Source organism: Ruditapes philippinarum, unplaced genomic scaffold, assembly GCF_026571515.1.
Source record: "Ruditapes philippinarum isolate M1 unplaced genomic scaffold, ASM2657151v2 ctg2387_1_1_1_1, whole genome shotgun sequence".
Taxonomy (NCBI): Eukaryota; Metazoa; Mollusca; class Bivalvia; order Venerida; family Veneridae; genus Ruditapes; species Ruditapes philippinarum.
The window spans coordinates 16,739-39,306 of record NW_026857787.1 but is presented as its reverse complement, the minus strand read 5'-3'; the positions used below and the strand labels follow the sequence as shown (position 1 = coordinate 39,306).

The 22,568-nt window shown below is 32.2% G+C and overlaps 1 protein-coding gene across 1 annotated transcript in view; it reads right to left on the bottom strand.

Moving 5' to 3' along the window:
* LOC132751022 (sushi, von Willebrand factor type A, EGF and pentraxin domain-containing protein 1-like) overlaps positions 1 to 22,568 on the bottom strand; it is a 47,851-nt gene that overhangs the window by 8,818 nt on the left and 16,465 nt on the right. Inside the window, exons 3-20 of the mRNA XM_060741121.1 lie at positions 21,137 to 21,343; positions 19,999 to 20,205; positions 19,609 to 19,818; positions 17,505 to 17,709; positions 17,097 to 17,305; positions 15,970 to 16,176; positions 14,580 to 14,759; positions 10,352 to 10,531; positions 9,218 to 9,394; positions 8,736 to 8,897; positions 7,724 to 7,900; positions 7,170 to 7,346; positions 5,934 to 6,110; positions 5,196 to 5,372; positions 4,840 to 5,016; positions 4,431 to 4,610; positions 2,618 to 2,785; positions 614 to 754 (exon numbers count right to left, since the gene is read on the bottom strand). Of these exons, the coding sequence (XP_060597104.1) occupies positions 614 to 754; positions 2,618 to 2,785; positions 4,431 to 4,610; positions 4,840 to 5,016; positions 5,196 to 5,372; positions 5,934 to 6,110; positions 7,170 to 7,346; positions 7,724 to 7,900; positions 8,736 to 8,897; positions 9,218 to 9,394; positions 10,352 to 10,531; positions 14,580 to 14,759; positions 15,970 to 16,176; positions 17,097 to 17,305; positions 17,505 to 17,709; positions 19,609 to 19,818; positions 19,999 to 20,205; positions 21,137 to 21,343 (3,318 nt within the window). The remainder of the gene's footprint in view (positions 1 to 613; positions 755 to 2,617; positions 2,786 to 4,430; positions 4,611 to 4,839; positions 5,017 to 5,195; positions 5,373 to 5,933; positions 6,111 to 7,169; positions 7,347 to 7,723; positions 7,901 to 8,735; positions 8,898 to 9,217; positions 9,395 to 10,351; positions 10,532 to 14,579; positions 14,760 to 15,969; positions 16,177 to 17,096; positions 17,306 to 17,504; positions 17,710 to 19,608; positions 19,819 to 19,998; positions 20,206 to 21,136; positions 21,344 to 22,568) is intronic.

Sequence of the window (22,568 nt, the reverse complement as noted above, 5' to 3'; positions counted from 1 at the left end):
TCAGTAAGTGACATACAATGTTTGCCACATAGTGAATCATATATGGCGAGTGATATACAGTGAGTGATCTATAACGAGTGATATATCGTGTATGAGTATACAGTGAATGACATGCAACGTTTGCTATACAATAATTAATATACGTTGAGTGATATGCAATGAGCGATGAACAGTGGGTGATATACAACCTGTGGTATACAGTGAATTGGCAGCAGTGAGTAAAATACAATGAGTGGTATACAATAAGTGATATTCAATTACTGATATTCAATATTATGTATAGTGAAAGTCATGGGTGAAATCGACTGATGAGACACGATGTAAATTTTTAACAGGATGAAAATTACAGAAAATAAACAAACAACATGACTTATAAACATACATCTCGAAAAATTAAACTTCCCTTTATATTTTGCCAATGACGGGCACAAACAAAGCAAGTTGAGTTACCCCTTGGACTTCAAAACAGTTCTGAAAATGTTTCTTAAAGAAAAGATGTGTTTGCTCAAACGTTCTGGTCGAACCCGAGTCACTTTTTTAAATCGTTCATTTAAATTATTATTGGTCTTAAAATGAAATAAGAAACATTTAAGTTATCGGATAAACGCCATACCTTGACAGTCTCGACCGGTTTCCCCATTCTTGGAATTATCGGTGTACTTGTCTGGACACTTGCATGTGTAAGACCCCTCAGTGTTGCTACAGATAGCTTGCAAGTCACAGTCGTTTGTGTAACGAGCACATTCATTTATGTCTTTTATAAAGTGAAAAATTACATGTATTATTTTATGGATAGTAAGTGTTTATAAACAATATATATAACAATAAGAAAAGCATTGATGCAAAGCATCAAAGGGCGTCCAAACAGCAGGTGCAGATGAACGAGTAGATATATGATGACAAGATATTCTTATAAACTTTTCAATGGTTCATTGGGTTTTACCATAATTGTATATCACTTTTGAATGAACGGACGAAAGACATTGTTCATTATTTATCATATGTGTAACGCATGATCAACACCATACTTGTGTAATTGTCCCTTATTATGTTATCGCTATTAGCGAGGACCCCCTCTTAAGGTATCTGTTCACACTAAGTAACAATATGACACTTGTTATATTACCATGTTGATCATGTTGAGCATAATTGTTTATCATACAATAAATGTAATATCTATTTTAATAAAAAAAAATACAGATTTTATGAATATTGTTTTCTTTTCTTTTTTTGGGTGTGTTTAAGCGCTATTTTAATACTGAGTTTTTACGTTTACTACTATTTTAAGAATTCAATTGTCATAATGATCGACGATTATAAGTCAAAACTTAACTGGAAAAAGTCAGTAAATCATGGTTAATCTTTCAATATATAATATTGTTTATTCTTAAACCATATACATGTACATTTGTATTTTTCTTTATCATTTTTTAAATTATCAATCAATTGAATAATTCATAAAATCTGATTTGTAACTTTGAATAATTCCTCGGAATCTTTACTAAACACGAATAACAAATTAAATAAATGTTTTAAAGTTGATAGTGTCATATTAATGCCATAAAAATGTACATTTTTTCTCAATTATTGTACATATTTATTGTTTTTATCTCATAAAGATAAAATATAACATGCGATTCGTGTTGTTGGTTTTTTTTTTCGAATTGTATGTTTATGTATAATAATAATCAATCAATTCGAGAGTTGATCTGTGTTTTTTAATTATTGTAACCAAACTAAGTGACAAACATTCATTTTGAAAAAAAGCTTATTTATCTGTAAAATATTTGTTCTGTTCTGTAACGATATCAAACATCTACTCCAAAACCGGGAGAGACCGGACAATAAACGTGTGGTACTATTCGCCAGTCATTAGTAAATCCCGGGAGAGACCGGGAATTACCGATATGAGTACATCCCTCTATAAATAGATTTTCGGAATATTTAGGTCACCAACTCATCATTCTATTAACAGCTTTCGGAATAACATACCATAATAACCAACTGTGTACTACAAAATGATAAGCAAAAATACCCCGAAGAGCGCCATTTATTGACGGAAAAGGTTATTTCATTTGAAAATGTTTGCATTGCGAAATTCTCCAGTTCACCATTCATTGAACATATCGCGACTAATTAATAATCAAGCACCCTCATACCGATCGGAATGATCGGCTTTTATTATTGGCAACTATAAAAGGCTCGAGAAGTTGCTGTCGCCCTTTCACAAAATCTCATTTCATTCCAATAGGCGCCGCGCTTCGGCGCGGACGCCAATAAGGTTTGTGAGTAACAGTTAAATATTAACACGAGGAAAATACTTTGTTCCTGAGACATGTTCTTATCATTTTTATTCACATAACACTTTATCATTATGCAAACATTTCCTAGAAAGTCCTAAAACGTGAACAAATTATAATTATAATTCGAACAAAAATTATAGTGACAGAGTTTTGTGTTTCCAAGCTGACCGACTTTTCACAATATGTCCTAATCAAAATATTAATTCTCAAAATTGAAGAACCAACTTCCAAAAGTATGTTATTATTGAAATTTATGTCAATGTTAACCATTTTCATTAAAAAGATACATTTATACATTGATAAATATTATGTACCTTTGCAAACAGGAGCAGGTCTGCTCCAATTTCCACTTGAGTTACATGTGGCAAAAACGGCGTCGGTTGTTTCGTATCCTGCATTACAGCTATATGTAACGTTTTCTTTATATGTAGTGCCCGTTTTGAAAATCGTTCCATGGGTTGTTTCATTCGGGTTCCCACAGTCTGAGACGATATTCAAAGACAATATATTATAAATATAAACATACATGTATTTAAAGAAGATCTCCGTTCATTTATAAAGTCGTCGCTGCTGTTCATAAAAATATCACGCACAATGGATATTACAAAGTCATTAAATGATTTCATATAACTTAATCGCCGCAACTTTAAGACTTCGACTTTATTTAACATTTGAATCTATTACTTACATAAAGATATTTAATTAGAGGAAACACTATTTTATACCCCTTTTGGTATACTGCCGGTATATTTGCAATTGTTTCCGCACGATATGTTTTTGTTGGAAGGTTCTTATTCAACAGAGCAGTCAGTGATTGAAAGCTTCCTATTTTGTGTCAAATCGAATGTGCCAGCACAATAATTACATAATATTAAATGTACATTATGCCTCAGAAATAATTAATCTTTTACTTCTATAGAAAGTAATGATTTAATGTTTAAAAAAATGTTTTTTGAGAACTGTATTATGGTTGATACCCTAAAAAATAGCGATAAATGCAAACCATTTTGTCATTTAAGTAGCAAAATGTAAACAAAGTACCACTTTGACTTCCATACACTACACAATATCAACAGATGAAAAAGATAGTTCCGGTAATAAGCAAAAGCCAAACCTTTTGGAATCTTTCTAAGTAAACCCAAAAATAAAAAGATTTTGAGAAATAAAACTTGAAGCATTTCTGAGGCATAGTATACCTTTAATATTACGGAATGCCGTTAGGACCATTGCCTATGAATGTGTTGATCGGAAACGCGATAGTCGATAGCCGATAGTACGATGGTGAAAACGCGAAATCACGAAACTACGATGGTGAAAATGCGAAAGCACGATGATGAAAACGCGAAAGTGCGATGATGAAAACGCGACAGTACGATACTACGACGATGAAAGTGCGAAAAAATATCGTGTTTCACCATCGTACTGTCGCGTTTTCACCATCGTAATTTCGTGATTTCGCGTTTTCATCATCGTACTGTCGTGTTTTCATCATCGTACTTTCGCGTTTTTACCATCGTACTATAGCGTTTTCACCATCGTATTATCGCGTTTTCAACATCGTACTGTCGTGTTTTCATCATCGTACTATCGCGTTTTCACCATCGTACTGTCGTGATTTCATCATCGTACTTTCGCGTTTTCATCATCGTATTATCGCGTTTTCACCATCGTAGTTTCGGGATTTCGTGTTTTCACCATCGTACTATCGACTATCGCGTTTCCGGAATGCCGTTAGGGCCATCGCCTATGAATGGTTTGATCTGAAACGCGATACTCGACAGTACGATGATGAAAACGCGAAATCACGAAACTACGATGGTGAAAACGCGACAGTACGATGGTGAAAACACGAAAGTTTATCGCGCTTTCATCATCGTAGTATCGTACTGTCGCGATTTCATTATCGTATTATCGCGTTTTCATCATCGTGCTTTCGCGTTTTCACCATCGTAGTTTCGTTATTTCGCGTTTTCACCATCGTACTATCGACTATCGCGTTTTAGATCAACACATTCATAGGCGATGGCCCGAACGGCATTCCGTAATATACACATGTCTATTGCAGCACTAGCGTTCTTGCTCATACTTAACTTTTTAAGATTTTATTATTGTGATCAAATGTCTCACCTTTAATTTTACATTCAGGAGGTTCGACATTCCATGTTGCATTTTCTTGACAGACAGCAGAATCGCTTCCTTTTAAATCGTATCCAGTGTTACAACTATAGTTCAGTTTGTCTTTATACTTTGTTCCATTGTTCACCTTGACAGTTGTTCCATTTAAAGTTTCTTTAGGTTCGTGGCAGTCTAAAAACAGATTATCAGATAGTTACCCAAAATCAAGTCTATGAAGGTGCTCAAAAATGTTAACACGTGATGGTATCTGACTAATCGGTTGACATCGCTTGTGTTTTGTTAACATTTTTTTTCTTTTACTGTCCGTTTTATTTCCATAAATTTGATTTGGAAAAATAAATATCAAGTGTCTAATTATTCGAAGAATGTCGACATTATACAAGTATTCATTTGCATTTACCTTTAATGATACATTTAGGGACAACGTGACTCCATGTACTGTTAGCTAGACATACAGATGTGTTTATACCATTCATTTCGAAACCTGTATCGCATTCGAATGTCATCAATGACTGATATGTTGTTCCATTTGAGAAATAGGCAGAACCATTTACTGGTTCTGTTCGTGGTCCACAATCTGAAAGGACCGGAATTACTCATATAGATATAAAATGATTACTAAGTACAAATGGTTCAAAATTTCTATTTTGAAGAGGCAATTTCGGAAATGTAAACATGGTTATTACGTAGCATTTAGTTACAAGACTGTTAATATGAATTAATGTTAAGTACAAAAGCAACAACAGGGATACATACCATTGATAGTGCAAATGAGACTGTGAAGACTCCAGTTCCCGGATGATTCACAACTTGTCATATTATCACCAATTAACGTATAGCCCTTATCGCAGGTGAATGTGGCTACAGACTGATATTCTGTCCCATTGTCTGTGTTAACCTTGCCATTTGTTGGATTTTGAAGGGCACCACAGTCTATAAAAGCAAATATGACACTTTGTTGACTCAATTGACACAATGTATGCCCCTTACAAGCAATAATAAAAATAAAATCACAGTTCGCAAGCAAAGAAATAAAATAAAATGAAATATCTTCACACCATACGGTACGTGGTATTTGAACACGCGACAACCTGCTTATAACCAATAACAAAATCTTTATACCGCTTAGCACAAAGAACTATTTCCATCGGCAAATCAGATCAAATTCATTTCGATATCGTAGGACAATAGCATATAGTTGATCTAATCAATCACCGTAATTTTCGGCTCTCGTGATTTATTTACTGTGCCTATGAGCCCAAATAAAACGTAACATATTCTACAACAACGCTCTATAAATGAATAAAAAATTCTTATAAATATACGCTTTTAAAAACTACATGTGTATGTTATTTATTTTACTGATAATATTTACTGTATATTTACGAGTAAGAACAAGAAACAAAGAAAACTGAGGCAAATAATGATTATATTTCATCACATGTTGTTTCTTTATCATTTTTTTTAAATAAGTAACATGTACAAATTACAAACCTTTTATATTACATGTTGGTTTTGTTCCACTCCATGACCCATTAGCCTGACAAATTGTTTTATTTGATCCATGTAGATCAAATCCTTTGTCGCACACGTATCTTGCAATTGACAAGTAAGTTGTTCCATTGATAGCCGTAGCGTTGCCGTTTATTGGCATTTCAGGAGAGTGGCAGTCTAAATACAATATGACAATCAAGTATATAAAGGGATTAAAATCTGAAAAAGGGATAAGGGAAGCAATGGAAACATCAAAAGCATATGAACTTTGTATACTCGGTTTGAATGAGAATATTCACGAGAGAAAAATAAATAAATGTAAACGTAAATGTAAAAGTTTAGTCGCATGTTTGGAATATATGCTTATTTTAATTTCAGGGAATAAGATTCAATATTGCATCTCTCACGCCCCCTAGCAGCAGTATTCAATCTTCAACACTAACGGGCAGCATTTATGATCCCGAAGAACCAGAACAATATAACAACACTGAAGTGAAATACATGGCATCAGTTTATAGCTGCCAATACGGCACATGACATCTGTTGTTGTTAAAAAACGGGAAATGTCTCGTAAGCCATGAACACAAAAACAAGCATTTCTTTGTAATATAAAATAATCTCATATTCACATTTTACGTAAGTTGGTTGCAAGTATATAGCAATGTACCTCGGTATTGACAACTAAAATCAAAATAAATCAGCACTTTTGACGAATTCCATTTTAGTTAGCAGAATATGGTTAACATTAACCATGTGTAATTGTTGTTCTTGCAATTAATTATTGTCTTTGTTAACAACAATTTATTTATTCATCAACGTTATTCTAGTACAATGTTGAAAAGCACTTTTGTCAATGATTTTTATCTAAATAAAAACATAATATAAAGGACCATTTCAATGTAATGTCGGCATATGAATGCAATCAATGTATTGGGGGAATATTTTAAGAACAGACGATGACGAGATACCATTTGTTGAAATGTTAATGATAAGAAGTCATAATCTTTCAGATAACGGTATATACTCTCAACTTATATTTGTGGGTTTGGGACTTTACAAATTCACGAACATAAGTCTACTGGATAACTGTAACTTTTGTACTAATTTTCAAAAGGAGGGCTCGACAGTGATTTACATAAGGTGCAAGTGTTATTCAAAAAGTCATTTTGTTAAACTTAAATTAAATAAAAATCAGTTGTTGATATTGTTTATAGTAATTTGCGATAAAGCGCTTACCATTTATTACACACGAAGTATTGTATAGTGTCCATGTGCCATTTTCAGTGCATTTGGAACTGTTGTCACCTTCCAATGTAAAACCTAGGTCACACGTGAATGTTGAAACAGACTCATATGTTGTTCCGTTAGTGGTACTAACATTTCCATTTGCAAGATCCGGAGGCCTCTTGCAGTCTTGAAATTTTTAGAGAACAACATTACAGTCCCTCATAATATTAAATTAATGTATTCCATTTACATTTCTTTATTGTGTAGAAACTCTTTGAAAAATGCATTGCATATATAACAAAAGAACATACAATAAAACTTATTTGTTTAAAGTTTAACTTGTAGTTAATTTAATATCAAGTTTCAGTCATATCTGTTTTATTGTTGTTGTTTTTTTTTAATTTTTGTTTTTATAATACATGTCAAGAGTCTAAAACGATAACGGTTTTTTTTTATATTTCTTTTAACACCATTCAACAAATGATGTTAGTTATCATGATCAACAGCCTGCAACACTAATGTCTTATACAACAATTAAGTAGTGTGTTATAAGAAATGCTTACCCTTAATTTTGCATTCTGGGTTTCTTGTCCATTGACCAGAGGCATTACATCTTGCCATTTTATCATCAGTAAGTTCATAGCCCGTTTCACAGTTAAACATTGCAGTTGCATTGAAGGTTGTTTCATTTAAAATGAGTGATACCGATCCCTGTATTGGTGGTATTATTTCCCCACAATCTTATAATGGAGATATTAAAGTCGGAATTACATTTATTTGCTTTATAAATACAGTACAAAACAGAATAGAAAAAACAATCACGTGTAGCATCAATGTTCATGGTCAAATCACAAAACATAACCTTCAAAAGCGTATGTCTGATAGTTATACATACATAAGAAATAAAAATCAAAATGTTCTCCTGTTGCTTTGAGTCCGTGTAGTGCAGACATTGTGCACATGGCTCTTCCTTCAACAGACGTTAACAAACATCAATCTTATACATTAGGAAGAACTAATTTATTATACTGCATCTTATCAAACGAAAATCATTTTTTCTTCAAAACAATTATAAATATAGCATTTTTGTATGCAATGCTTTTAAAACGAAGCAAGACTATACAATATTATCTTAAAATAATAAATATTTCTGGTGTCGTTTTATATTACAAACAATAATCTGTCTAATGGCCACATCTCATGCATAGATTTGAGTGTCACAAACACATTAGTATATATATATATATATATATATATATATCACATAGAGCTATTTTAGCCGTTGTAGAGAGACACTTTCCAAATTGTCATTGGTGTGAGTCAGACATATCAAAAGTAGCTAAAATGTAACAAACGATAACAAAGATTTTCGAATATATATTACAGGTGGAATATCAGGGTTTTTTTTTTAAATTTTATTTCGATAGTAAGTATGCGAACTGTTATAGTTGTTTAACAGTAATGAAATTTGTGGAAAATCATTTTATGCAAATTTAGTTTTTAAACGTTTAAAATTTAAAAAAAAAGTATTTTCATAAATATTCAATTTTTTAAGTACTTGTAATCAAAACAAACCTGTAACATTACAAGTTGGTGGTTCTGAGTTCCATGTACCGTCAAGTTGACAAAATAGTGTATGACTTCCATTTAATGTGTACCCAATATCGCATTCATAAATTGCACCCGACTCAGTTGTGTTAACAGAACCATGATCTATATCTTCAGCTTGGTTACATTCTTCATTGAAATAGTAATCATATTGTTACAGTTGCCATATTCCGCATCAAAATAGCACTAACGTTATAACGTTATAAGCTATTGTCACATTCACAAAACAGGTAAGCTCAGACATGTCTTCATCAAAAATTAATTTAAACTCAGTCTCAAAGGTTTGAGACGACAAAAAAGATCAAAAAGTAATTACAACTCAGACTTTTACATTCACAATAGAAATAATAATGATGATAAAAATAATTAAACTCAGTATCTTGAAAAGGTAAATATAGAATTCTTATATCAAAGTATGAAAAATATATATCATGATCATGATATCTTACTATTTTGAGTACAATTCACAGTGTATTTGTTCCACTTTCCATCTGGCATACAACTTGTAGTATTATCCCCATGTAGAGTATATCCAGGCTGGCATTTGAATTCAACGATAGCTTCAAATTTTGTACCATTTGGAGCAGAAACATAGCCGTCTTGCAGAACATTTGGCATCCCACAATCTATGTAGATGTTAGTGTATGATAAACTTAGTAATAAATAAGTTTTTGAAACGTGCGAGTCGATTTTTATCAATTATGAAATGATGAGTAATTTTAAAGCTTTTCGAAATGAAACGATTGCTTAACTACATGTATATACCTGACTTGATAAATATCATTGACTAAGTTCATCTTAAATACAACATTTACATACACATTGTTACCAAATGGTAGCAAGGAAACAGTGTCCGTATACAATGCTGTGTTATTGTACATAGATATGTGTTCAAATGACGATTACAAAAATATTCACTTTACAGTAAATATTCAAAAAGTTAATGACGTGTACACACGTGAATAAAAGAGAATCTATGTAACCTAATTGGACTTCTTTTTTGGTTGGAATGAGAAAATAATTTTAGCCGAATTATGTAGTTTCTATAATTACTGAAATAAAATATTCTAATTCTTTCAGATCTTAGAGCAGTATATAACAGCTGAAAGCAATTAAAGGTATTCAGGGATATATGTCCTACATGAACACTGTGACACATGCCTGTTAGTATAACAAAAAGATAAACAAATAAATAGAATTGATTATTTACCAATGAGAGTGTAAAATTAATGAAAGTATACACGTGACGTAACCTTTAAAAATGAGACGCGCTGAAAATAAGTACGTAAACAAATCAGGGGCAGTTTATCTATCTATCATGTACGGCAGCATTTATTTGTTGATGTCGTGTTAGAATCGAAATAATATATCCAAATCGGTGATTTTATTGCTTGATACATCACTATTTGTCGTTCGGATGCGCATCATTATATCACTCGGGCTACGCCCTCGTGATATAATTCCCCGCATCCGAACTCCAAACAGTGATGTTATTGAGAAATAAAATCACAGTTTGGGATATATTATTTCTTAAATATAATTTCCAATACAAGTTGCTGTACATTTTAAAGTGGAATTCAAACCTTTTATTTCGCAATAAGTTGTATTGTAATCCCAGTTTCCTGATGCTTGGCATGTTATGTTTGCTTGACCTTTCATGATGTAGCCCTCATCACAGATGTATGAAGCATTGGAACCGTAAACAGTACTGTCCTGATGAAGAATTATTACACCATTTGCTGGGGGTGATACTTGTCCACAGTCTGTACAATTCAAGGAATAAAGAATTTACATTACATTGTAGGGAAATCAATCAATAACGCTCCTATTATTATTTTCATATTTGACAAAGCTAAGGAACAGTTTATTGTTTTAAACCTAGATTATTGTCAGTGCCTTTGATCATGTTGATGTCTGTCAATGCAAGTTAGACAGGACTGGTTTTAAGAAAATATGAATGCTAGAGGCATTTTATAGTACAAGTAATATCTTGAGTGTTTCAACCTAATACGGGTATGCTGAAGACAATGAGGGTGGATACCAAGAAAATAAAATTGAGCGTATCATGCCATGATCTCATTTCACTTTGAACCTAGTTTGGTCAAGGCTATCGGTAATTTGAGCTTTGGTAATTCAATAGCAAACGAAACTGTTACGCTTTCATTTTCAAATTCTACAAGAATCAGCTAAAACGCAATTGAGAATCTTGTGAATATTTAAAGTTTTGGCAAACAGGTTATATGCGAGCTGAGAAAGTTGTTAGCATTTATAAGCGTGGCTTGTTTTAAAACAAGTCTATTAGGACAAGTTAATCTATTACGGGTGACTTAAAATTAACTTTAGTGATCCCAACACAATCAATGAAGCCATCTCATCGGTCAGAAAATAACGACAGGACTATTTGTCCATATTTTGGGGGGTAAATGCAGAAATTGTATGGTGGTTAGGGAGTAGTGAAGGAGTAGTGGTGGTAAGAACTGACAAGCAATCATACGTTCATATCAGCCTTCTGATCACTCTCCTACAACTTTTATATGGGAAGCTCGCTCTATAATGTTGTCGTTGATGCTTAGAGTTTTGGGGACTTAGCGATAGTGGTGGTTATGGTAGCTATAGGAAGGGCTATGTCCCAGTGAGTAATGGTGGGGGAAGAGTAGTTTAAGAGAGGCTCAACCTCTGACCATTTAGTAATGTTGGGAGTAAGGATAACTGCAAGAAAAGCGGTGCCTGAATTATATAAGTATACCCAGTGATTTAGTGGATCATAACATTTAGAAACAAATTACTCAAATTTTACACGTCTTATGGGTTGTAGTAGCCATAATCAGACCTTGGGCAAATTACTTTAAAAAGTAAGTGATTAAGTCACAATTATTTCTTATTCTTTTACAACAGTTACAATGAATTACTCTAACTTTTCTCCAGGGATTGACAGAATAACATTAATTTTTCATGAATAATTATGATAATTTCTGATTACTTTCTATTGTTGAAGGTAAAGGGCAATTGTAGCTTGGATATGCATGTTGTAGTTAATCTGTTTGGCTGACATCACAGTAGAACACTTTGTCATAACCAACTTTGTGCAAGCTTCAAGTACAAGTTACTGTTATTAAAAAAAGAAAGCCAAAACGTTTGCATAATATAATGGCTTTTTTAATGTAAATTATTCATAAATTGCGTGGTATAGGGTTTCTTGTGATGAAAATAAAACGAGCATTTAGCAGAATTTGAAGTCATAACCATGACATCTCATTCAATGACAAAGTCACAGGGCGATAAATGTTGCTGCCAACGAAAAAACTTTTTTTCTTAGTCTGGCCCAAGGGTTCGGAGGTTTTTGATTCAATATGAGTTTTATAATATGCATTATTAATTAAATGTGCAATATTGCAATTCAATTTAGAGCTGATGCATTTTCACTATGACATTATGGATAGAAAACTCAGCCATTATGAAAAAAAAAACACATCCATAACGAGAAAAGTCGGCCGTTATAAGATTCAAACATTCTGACTGACTGTTTGACATGGCCATTATGAACCTCATGCTAAACATTTAAAAATCCAATGCCATTTCGTTATTTATAATAATTAAAGTTTCTTATTTAGCTTGAATCCTTTGGCTTTATAACAATGTCATTATGAAAACAAACGCCAATCATTGACATCATAGTAACACAGCTTTTCCCTAATGTTGTTGCTTATAGGTCAATAAATTAAATTTGTAAGTCGCAGGATAGGGCATTTTAACTAGGATCAAAATATAATCCTGTAGATGCTCATGCAGTTCAGCTTGTAGATATGTAGATGTGTATTTAGGTGATGCATTAATCTCAAAATGAAGCCTCATTCACTGACATCTGACTTGGAAACCAGTGCATGCATGGGAGTATAGGACTTTTTTGACAGTGATAAATCCTTTAGTGAAGCAAAATTAAATCTAAGCTGTTATATAAGTGTTATTGGTTTTAAATTTCTAATGACAATATAAATCATTCTACATAATATTTCCTGAAATTTAAAATCGCAATAAGTGAATTGTATTAAGCAGCTCTGAGGAGTAAGAGTAAACTATTTAGAAATTTCTCAGGTGGTTAGTCAAGTTTAAAAACCTTGTTGAAAGAAATACTGGTATATAGTGTTTTGCAAATATAAGTAGGAATCTGAGTAGCCACTCTATATGCTTGCATAAAGTGCCAGATAGAATACATGAAATATCTATATATGTAGCAGATAGGGAAGGGAAGAATGTAGTGTTCGCTGCGTAAACCCTAAATAAAGTGATGGTTCAAAGGATTAAGGACTTTCTAGAAATTCTATCTCTTACATTATAGTCTCTTATGTTTAAAAGCCTTAAAATATTCAGTACTATCTTTAATATTACTACTATATTACTATTATATTGGCCTATAGAAAAATGTCCGCCATCTTGGATTTCGGCCATATTGGATTGTTTTTTTTAAATTCTGTTTTGGTGTCTAATATGTTTTTCCCTTAACTTGCTTTGTGACAAATTTCAGGTTTTTCCTATCTTTAAAAGTTTTATTTGATAAATCATCCATTTATGATAAAGAATTTGGCGGTTCCTATATTGGCCTTAAGAAAATGTCCGCCATCTTGGATTTTTTCGGCCATATTGGATTGGCTTTTTTTAAATTCTGTTTTGGTGTCTTATTTGTTTTTACCTAAACATGCTTTGTGACAAATTTCAGGCTTTTCCTTTCATTAAAGTTTTATTTGATATATCATCCATTTATGATAAAGAAATTTGGGGGCCATTTTAGTGGTCATTTTAAATGGCCATTTCAATGGTCAAGATCAAGTTTTTCAGTTTGGTATCCACCTTTATCGGATCCAGCATACCTTAAATAGGTTAAATACACTAAGATACCACTTGTACTACAAAATGCCTCTAGCATCTTAAAGAGAGCCAAATTCTCAAACTCAGTCCTGTCTAAGTATGAAATATGAATACATACATGCATACTACTTATGTCTATTTAAATGTGATGAGTGTGTTTCTGTTTTCTATACATTATACATTACTTAAAGAATGATTATGCATAACAATGAACGGCTTTATATGATTTCACTTATAATTCAATATTTCTATAAATTTTTAGACATAGTTTAAAATAATTATGAGGATATTCTTTTGAAATAAGGAATATATTTTCACGAAACGTGTTTAAATGCCATATTTGTTCACGAGCCGGAATGGCGAGTAAAATATGTGGCATTTTGTCATGTTTAGTGAAAATATAAACCATATTTTACGAAAAACGAAAAATACCCTTTTCATTTAATTTATCAAAGGAAAATGGTTATAATCTCCCTTGTTTGCTACGCAACTGCAATTGTACAGCGCGCTGTAATATAATTTTGTTTTGTTTTGCACGTGATTTAAAAAAAAATATGAAATATATTTAACTGATATAGCACCATATTTCATGGGTAAAATTAAATAATTAAACTTATACAAAACACCATTTCTTTAATTTAACGACTTCTTGTCCAGTCTTTGTTTTGACGTAACGTGTATATTATAGGTGTCGATCTAAGTGTCATGTGTCGAGATGTCTTAGGGGTCGAGCTGAGAAGAGGTCAAGATGTTTTAGATTCCTTTTTTATCAGCTTTGTTGTTCTTGTTACAGACTACTTGAAGAACATGAAAATATTGTTGCTAGAGAACAGATAACTCTCTTTATCTTACGAAAAATCTTGAGTCATGTATTCAATCTTCCCTTTTACACCTAAGAAAAAATATTGATATTGATGTAATCAGTATCATAATACTTGAATGGCATACCTTTTATCTGACAATATGTTGTATAATCGCTCCATTTCCCAGTAGCCTTGCATTCTATACTGTCAGACCCATTTATTTGATAGCCATCGTCGCAGTTATACACTGCCTTAGATGCAAATGTAGTCCTATTTGAGACAAAGCTGATTGTACCATGTGATGGTAAAGGTAATTGTCCACAATCTTCAAAATGAACAAAAAAGAATAAAATTATCATAAAATAAAAGAACACTTTTAGAAATGTCAAAAGAATTGCATACTCGGTTTGATGAAGCTTGTTCATTGACGGTACAGACAAGTGAAAGCCGTCATGGAACAGCCTAAATCAGAATTTAACATAAATAACGAAATAGTTATCCTAAATATAGTCAGAAAGGTTGTTGTGGTGACTTCTAGCTCAACTTTTGAATTTAAAATAAAACGATTAAACTATAAATACATAAGTAAGCAATCTCTAAATACCGTTATATTCTATTGTTTTATCAGTGTTTATTCATACAAAATTGACAAAGGGAAGTTACCCGTGTCGGCTTTTGCTATGTAAGATATTCAATGTTACATGTATAATGTTGTAAATTATGGTTGACTTAAAAATGTTTTATTATAAGCTGTTTATACGATGAAGAACCGCAGCACGCTCAAATTTCACTGTATAGATGACCAACCACCTGTATGTTAGAATATGATTGCGTTTTGTTCTAAGAGTGATATTATGCAACTCACGGGCCATATATTCAGTGAGCAGGTGAAAGTGTGTGAAAATGTGTATAAGTTCACATTTTGTCATAAATCCTTTCAGTTACGTAATTTACTTTCCATGTACGATAAATAACTCAAGTGACCCAGGGAAATGTCTGCAAATATACCATGGAATTTACCTGTAACGTTCACTTTATAAAAAGAATAGGACCGTCTTTTAAGATTCAAGCCAGATTTATACTTAAGATTTATCAACTGTTGGTCAATCACCATAATAACAGTCAATCTTTTGAAATATGTTGTCAGTTCATCTCAACTAAACAATGAAACTATGAGCATAATGTCAATTTCAATGCATAGTTCTCGATTTTTTAACTCATTATTAGAAACAACAAATGTGTTTTGTTCTTTAAGGCATATCTCTCTATTTAATATCATTGTTAAAAGTTACAATGATGATTTTATACTTGAAATTCTTCTTTTTGCGCAGCGTAAGCAAAGTCGTTGATTAACGGACATTTTTGTTTTCAGTGCTTCTTTGAAAACAAACGGAAGTTGGGATTTTCTTTTGAACTAGTCGTCTGTGACAATTTACGTCTATATTTAATCATCATTTCATTATATAAATACCAACAATGTTAATTCCCTGATAATATTTATCTCATTCAGAGTAATTCTATATTCTCTTTGTTACCTTTGGGGACGCATGTAGGTATATTAATCCATGTTCCTCTATCAGAGCATGTTATAGTTGTTGTTGATATTGCGCTTGTTTGATTGACATCCTTGTTATGAAATCCTGCATCACAGTCTATTTCAGCAGTTGAATTATACTCTGTACCATTCTTTTGACGTCTTTTTTCTGCATTACTGATGTTTAAATATGTTACATTTCCACAATCTACAAATAAGTATATACGTTTTACAAAAACATGTATGTTTCGCAAAGTTCTTGTTCCAATATAACAAATAAAAGAAACTTGAATTGTTTTTATCAATCGAACCGGGGAGGAACCGTTACAAGGGTGGAATGCTTATGCTTTCTGGTCAGTAGTTCTTATGATAACTGTTACAGAGTACATGGAAAGCATCATGGGTGTCGTCGGAAATATCTATATACCAAATAAAACACGCGTTGAAATTGGTAATTTTCATCTTTAAAAATAGAGTTTGGGTTCATTAAGTTCATTAAGATCATTAGGTTTATATTTCATATTGTACTATATGTCAGAAAATAAACACACTTTTATCGCATTTTGTTTAAAATCTAGTTGTTTCGGGTAAAAAGTCCAAATTATTTTCTCATTCGTACATATTGGCCCGTACATTTGTAATTTTCTTCTTTGCCATATTTAATTACCTAATTATAATTTTAAATTGCAAACATAAATCTCTGACTAACAAATTTATGCACATTTTGCAAATGAGTTCGTGTGAAAACTCTGAAGATGACCTAGAGTTCTTCTTATAACGTTTGTTACTCTCCTTGTGTTTCTTGCAAAACGTTACGGCACGTTGTAGCGAATCTTATTATTTAGTAACTGTGTAAATCATTATGAAACGCAGAACATTCATCCTTAGCAAATAAAGGGTTATATAATATTGGTTTTGAGTGTTTATCAATTCAAGACTTTATGTTCCCTCCGTTTCCTGTGTTGTTTTTTTCTCTCATTTTTTCCCCATTTTATAGCAGTTTTATTGATTATTAGGTAAGTATGCTATCGGTCTGTCGAAACAATTTACATGTATGTAACCAACCTCTAGCTTCCAATAACAATCTGTATCCTGCTACATTTTAGTGAACATATTTTACACATTTACCTTTTCTTATACAGGTTGGTAAATTCGTCCAGTTTCCTGTTTCACTACAGGTTATAATTGTGGTGGATATATGTTCGGTCTGGTCTTCGTCTTTATCTTTAAAACCAATATCACAGGTCATGTTTGCGATTGATGTAAACACCGTGCCGTTCATATAATTCCTTTCATTGACATAAGTCAGGGTTAAGTTTTCTAGTTGTCCACAATCTGTTATGAAATAAAGTATTAAAATTATTATAAAATGATTATGCTAATTTTCGTCATCCTGTAATCTTATTAAATAAAAAAAAATTGTTGAATGTGAGAGGAAACAAAAATCTCAAAATAATATTTTAAAAAACTCATTTGTTTAATTAAAAGTACAGTTAATACAGTATATTAATTGACTGTGTTTAAAGGTACATTCCTTTCGGTACGCAAGATGGTAGATTCACCCAGGTTCCATTCTTGGAACATGTTAGTGTAGTTGTTGACCGTCCAGCTGTTTGAGTTCCATGTTCGTTATAGTAACCACTATCACATACTACATCTGCTGTAGAGTTAAACTTGGTGTCATGATGCAGTTTTGCTAATGCTACATTTGTAAGGTTTTGTTGATCGACGGTCCCGCAATCTGCAGACATAAAAGGCTTTATCATATAATATTACTATAAAATAAGGGGTTGTTATTAGATGATCAATGTATAAAATTGCATGTCATATGATATAAACAAGCATAGCCATGTATGAACATGACTGATAAACAAATAAAAATAATGAATCAGAAAGTTTTCTACAAATCAAACAAGTTTGTAATGCCATGTTCTGACGTTTGGTTAGCACTGTCAAAAGGCTTTGTCGGTGTCATTCAATTCAGAGATGATTGTAACAAGAAAAACTGAAGGACAGCTAAATCCCCTTCTGCAGCGGACATGAATGTGTACTACTTTACCTGTAAAAACCATGACCTTAATGTTGTGTCATGCATATCATAAACAGATTTGGTCATCACAAAAGTCTATTTCAGTTATTGACCAATTATATTCTATATTGAGAAGGTAAAAACCTTTATAGATCATCTTATTTTGTTTGATTTTTTAAGTCAGGGGTTTGGTAACCATGGATATTTTAGAGTTCATTTACTGACATGTTTCGTAAATATTTGGTTGTATCATGTTTCTTTATTGGCAAAATTGTTGTTAAATCGGCTTTAGTGATAAGTGCTGTTTTTACTTATAATACATTCATTGTGACTCTAACGTTTTCATGTTTACCTAATCATTCTTGTGAAAAATACAAGACTGCAGTTTATGTAATAACCTTAACCTTGGGATAGCCATGTTGTTGTCATCTGAAGGTGATGTTGCTGATCATTTGTGCAAATTAATAACAAATTTAAGTAGTTATGAAGAGGACACAAAATTTGAACATTTGAACTATATGTGTGACCTAGACCTTGGGAGAAGCAACCTGAATGTTACTTATAAAAGTTATTATTTAAAAAAAGTTGTTAAAAAGTTAGGGAGCGAAAATTATCATTTGACCTTTACGTAAGACCTTGACCTTAGGTCTACCAACCTGGATCTAACTTGGGTGCAGCAATCTTGATTTTGTGCTCTGCAGATTATAGGAGATATTTGTACCAAGTCATTCAAAAACCTTCAAATTGTCAATAAGTTCAAAGGCAGACATAAAAAATATATCTTTGAACATTGTATCTTTGCAAGTGATCATGACCTCGAGGTAAGTGACCTGATTTTTGTGCTCGACACATGGTGATAATTTCTGTATAGTTATCATAAACATTGCAGCTGTTTAAATGTAATGGCTCGGACATGAACTGTAGACTTTTAATACTTGACCTTCAAGCGTGACCTACAACTTGGGAAAATCAACTAATCGTTGTGCTCTGTACATCGTCTCAAAATGGTGATCACTTGTGCCAAGTTTAAAAGCGAACACGAAAGTGTTACGGATGAACAGGCGGACAGACAGACGGACGGACTGACAGACTGAGGCCATTCCTATAATCGCCTCTCCTCTTTGCTTAAAGGGATTAATTAAGCTGAAAAAACTTTGCCTCCTGAATAAAAATTCTTAAATTTGGGTGATGAACATATTTTTGCAGTTAACATACTTCAATAATTTCAAAATTGAAAGATATGTCTGATAAAGTTGATCAAATCTCTTTCAAAATTGAATTTGAATCTAATTAAAGGTTACTCATGATCTCAATAATAACCCCTATATTTACTAAATTATAGGAAAATAAAGCCTATTGTCTTTTGTATCTGCTTCATCTCTTTTACAAATTTGTTAGTAAGCATTTATACGTACACTTACTAACCTACATTTAACGGTTGTTCATTTGCATTAACGTATAATTTGTATTCACGACAAGTGAGCGAGAAAACCATAATCGCTAAAAAGTATAAGTTAAACAAAAAAGTTCAAAGCGGTATCATACTAAAGATAAAAAACGGTCTTAATCAGTGAAGCAAAATTGATAATTTACAGATAAAAAAATGAATACCTTTCCTGACACAATTCGGAAGATTTGCCCACGTTCCGTTTTCGTTACATCTAAGCACAGTGTATGTTATTCCTAGTACCTGACTTCTATTTAACTCCTTATATCCCTCATCACAACTTATATTCGCCAGTGATGTAAAATTTGTGGTTTGATTGATAAGGCTTCTATCTTTCGCGTTTGATAAATTTAGTTGGTCCAGTCTTCCACAATCTAAGAAAATTGCCAAACACGTGAATAATTAAATAAATACTTAAAAAAATAAAAAGAAAAACATTGTTTATGATCATTTATTGAAGATAGACATATTTAATTATAAAGAAATATAACTTTATATTAAAAAAAAATATTCATGTATGAAGGAAATCGTGCATAAACATTATTGTTTCATACCTTTAGGAACACATTCTGGCACATTGATCCATGTTCCTGTATCAGAACATGTTATGCTTTGGGTTGATATTCCGGCTGTTTGATTTCTTCCTTTAATGTTATATCCGTCATCGCAGTCTATATCAGCTATTGATTCAAATGTTGTATTTGCATGTAGACGTCTGTGAACAGCATAAGTTATCGGGATATCTGTTAGGTTTCCGCAATCTGAATAAAGAAAGATAAACGGAACAAAAATATTCAAATTGTCTTAAATGAATGGCAGAATGACAAGACATTGGTAGTTATCCATCTTTTCCTCGTTACTCACAGATAACACATTCGCCTATTCAGAAAGATAAAAACGCAAAATGGTTAAAGAAAACTCAGAAAGACTGACAAAATCTCTATGCTGATTGGTCTTGATTGAAAATAATGAATGTAGATATACATTGCATTATTGAATCATTTATGTTCGCAGTATGGATAATGCTTTTCATTAAAACGACTGGTAGCTATTGCAACTGCTGATAAAGTAATAGCCATTACTTTGTATTAGTTCAAACAACACAACATCAACACATCTACTTAAATCATGATGATATAATGTCGTAATTGCATAAAGATGTTTCATTCTATCTGCCTTAAGTTCAGATCTACTTATTTGTACATGTATATCTAATAACCATCGTATATGTGCCGCCTTCAATATGATTCTTATTTTTCCGAGAAAGCTAGTTTTCGCCATGCTGTCAAATCGAATTTTACAGATAGGCAATAGACGAAATATCAAAATTTCTTTGTCCGCCATGTTTGTTCTCCAAATCGAGAAAATTACTCTCCCAGTATTTGTTTTCCAGTGGTTAAAATTAGAAACAGCATTGCTTTTAAAATTGTGAATGCTCGCCGATGACTGGCTGTTTGAAAATTCACGAGAAGGTGGCAACCAATCTTCAGATCCTAATGCGTAGCATTTTTAATCAGATTGATGTTTCGTAATGACACTAATTCACTCATATATCTGTAACTGATTAATGTATTAATATGAAAATAGTTTGGTTTCTTACAACATAGTATTATGTTACGTGAGCCGTTTTTAGACGTAAAATACCTAAAAGATAAAAAGATTTTTCAGAAAACAAACAATTAGGTATTTTACCTTTTCTGACACAGTTTGGCACTTTAACCCACGTTCCGTTCTCAGAACATTTGATCAATGTGGATGATAATCCTTTCATCTGGGCTTTATTCTTATCATAGTACCCTGTTATACATGTTACAGCAGCATTGGATCCGTATTTTGTGTCAGTAAATATGAGTCTGTTTGCAGCATTTGATATATTTAACATTTCAAGAGATCCGCAATCTGAAACAATAAGACACAATAATTGTAAAGGACTGGATATCAATTTCGCTTACGGTTTCCGTGTATGTCATGCACAATGGCAGAAAAATTACATTCATTTAGTATCATTTATTTTGCAGAAAAAGTAAATTTGTTGAAAAGTTGAGATATACAATTAGGGATGTTGATTCCTTACCTTACTTGTAGCAGTTGATACTGCAGTTGGTTGATTTTGAGTATATAAACTTTTAAATTCATTTAACCATTACGGTAACCATTCATTAGGAACGCATCTAGTGCTTAATGTTATCAATTAGTAATTTCTTCATTTAAAGTTACGCTTATAAAACAACTAATTGGGACATTCAAAATATGTTCCTTATACATATGTACCTTGTAAGCTCAAAGCGAAATAGTTCCTTGCATCAGGAGTTTTATAGCAAACATATTAACAATTATGTAAAGAACTTAATGTTTACTATCGTTCTCCATTTTTAAGAGTATTTGATTAACAAAAATAAGTCATTTGTTATCCTAGAAATATCATATCCAAAACATTGTTTTATAGCTAAATATCATCACTGGTTGGTTTTCGGATACGAGAGATGATATCACGAGATCGTAGCCCGAGTGATATAATGATGCGCATCCGAACGACAAACTGTGCTTTTATCAAGCGACAAAATCACTGATTTGAATATATTTTTCCGATTCTAACACGACATCACCAATAAATGCTGCCGTATATGATATCAAGCTGAATTGCGTGTACTTATTTTCAGTTCGTCGCATTTTTAATGGTTACGTCACATATCTAAATATAGAAATTCAACTGTGACTTTAGTACATAATAACACACACGTTCGGTCCTTTTATATTCAATAGGGAAAAGTGCAGGTCGTGTTGGAATTCTTATTTAGACACAATTTCTCATAAAATATTTTTTTTTGTTTCTTAACTCTATGTTTTTCGTTTTCATGATAAAGAATAAACAAGATTTTCCATTTTTCTTCCTTTTATATAGAATATTTTCTTTTATATTTTAAGGGTGACTTTTACCAATGAAAAACATAGATTTCTTTTCATTTCAATCAAGCATAATGTGTAGGTTTTAATAGATTTTACTCAAGAAATAGCTTGCGTAATTATGTTAAAAATAAATGATCATAATTATTTTCGTCTAGCAAACTATTTAAGGATAAAAGGAATACTCGTGTTATCTTAAGTATCTTTAAAAAGATAATCG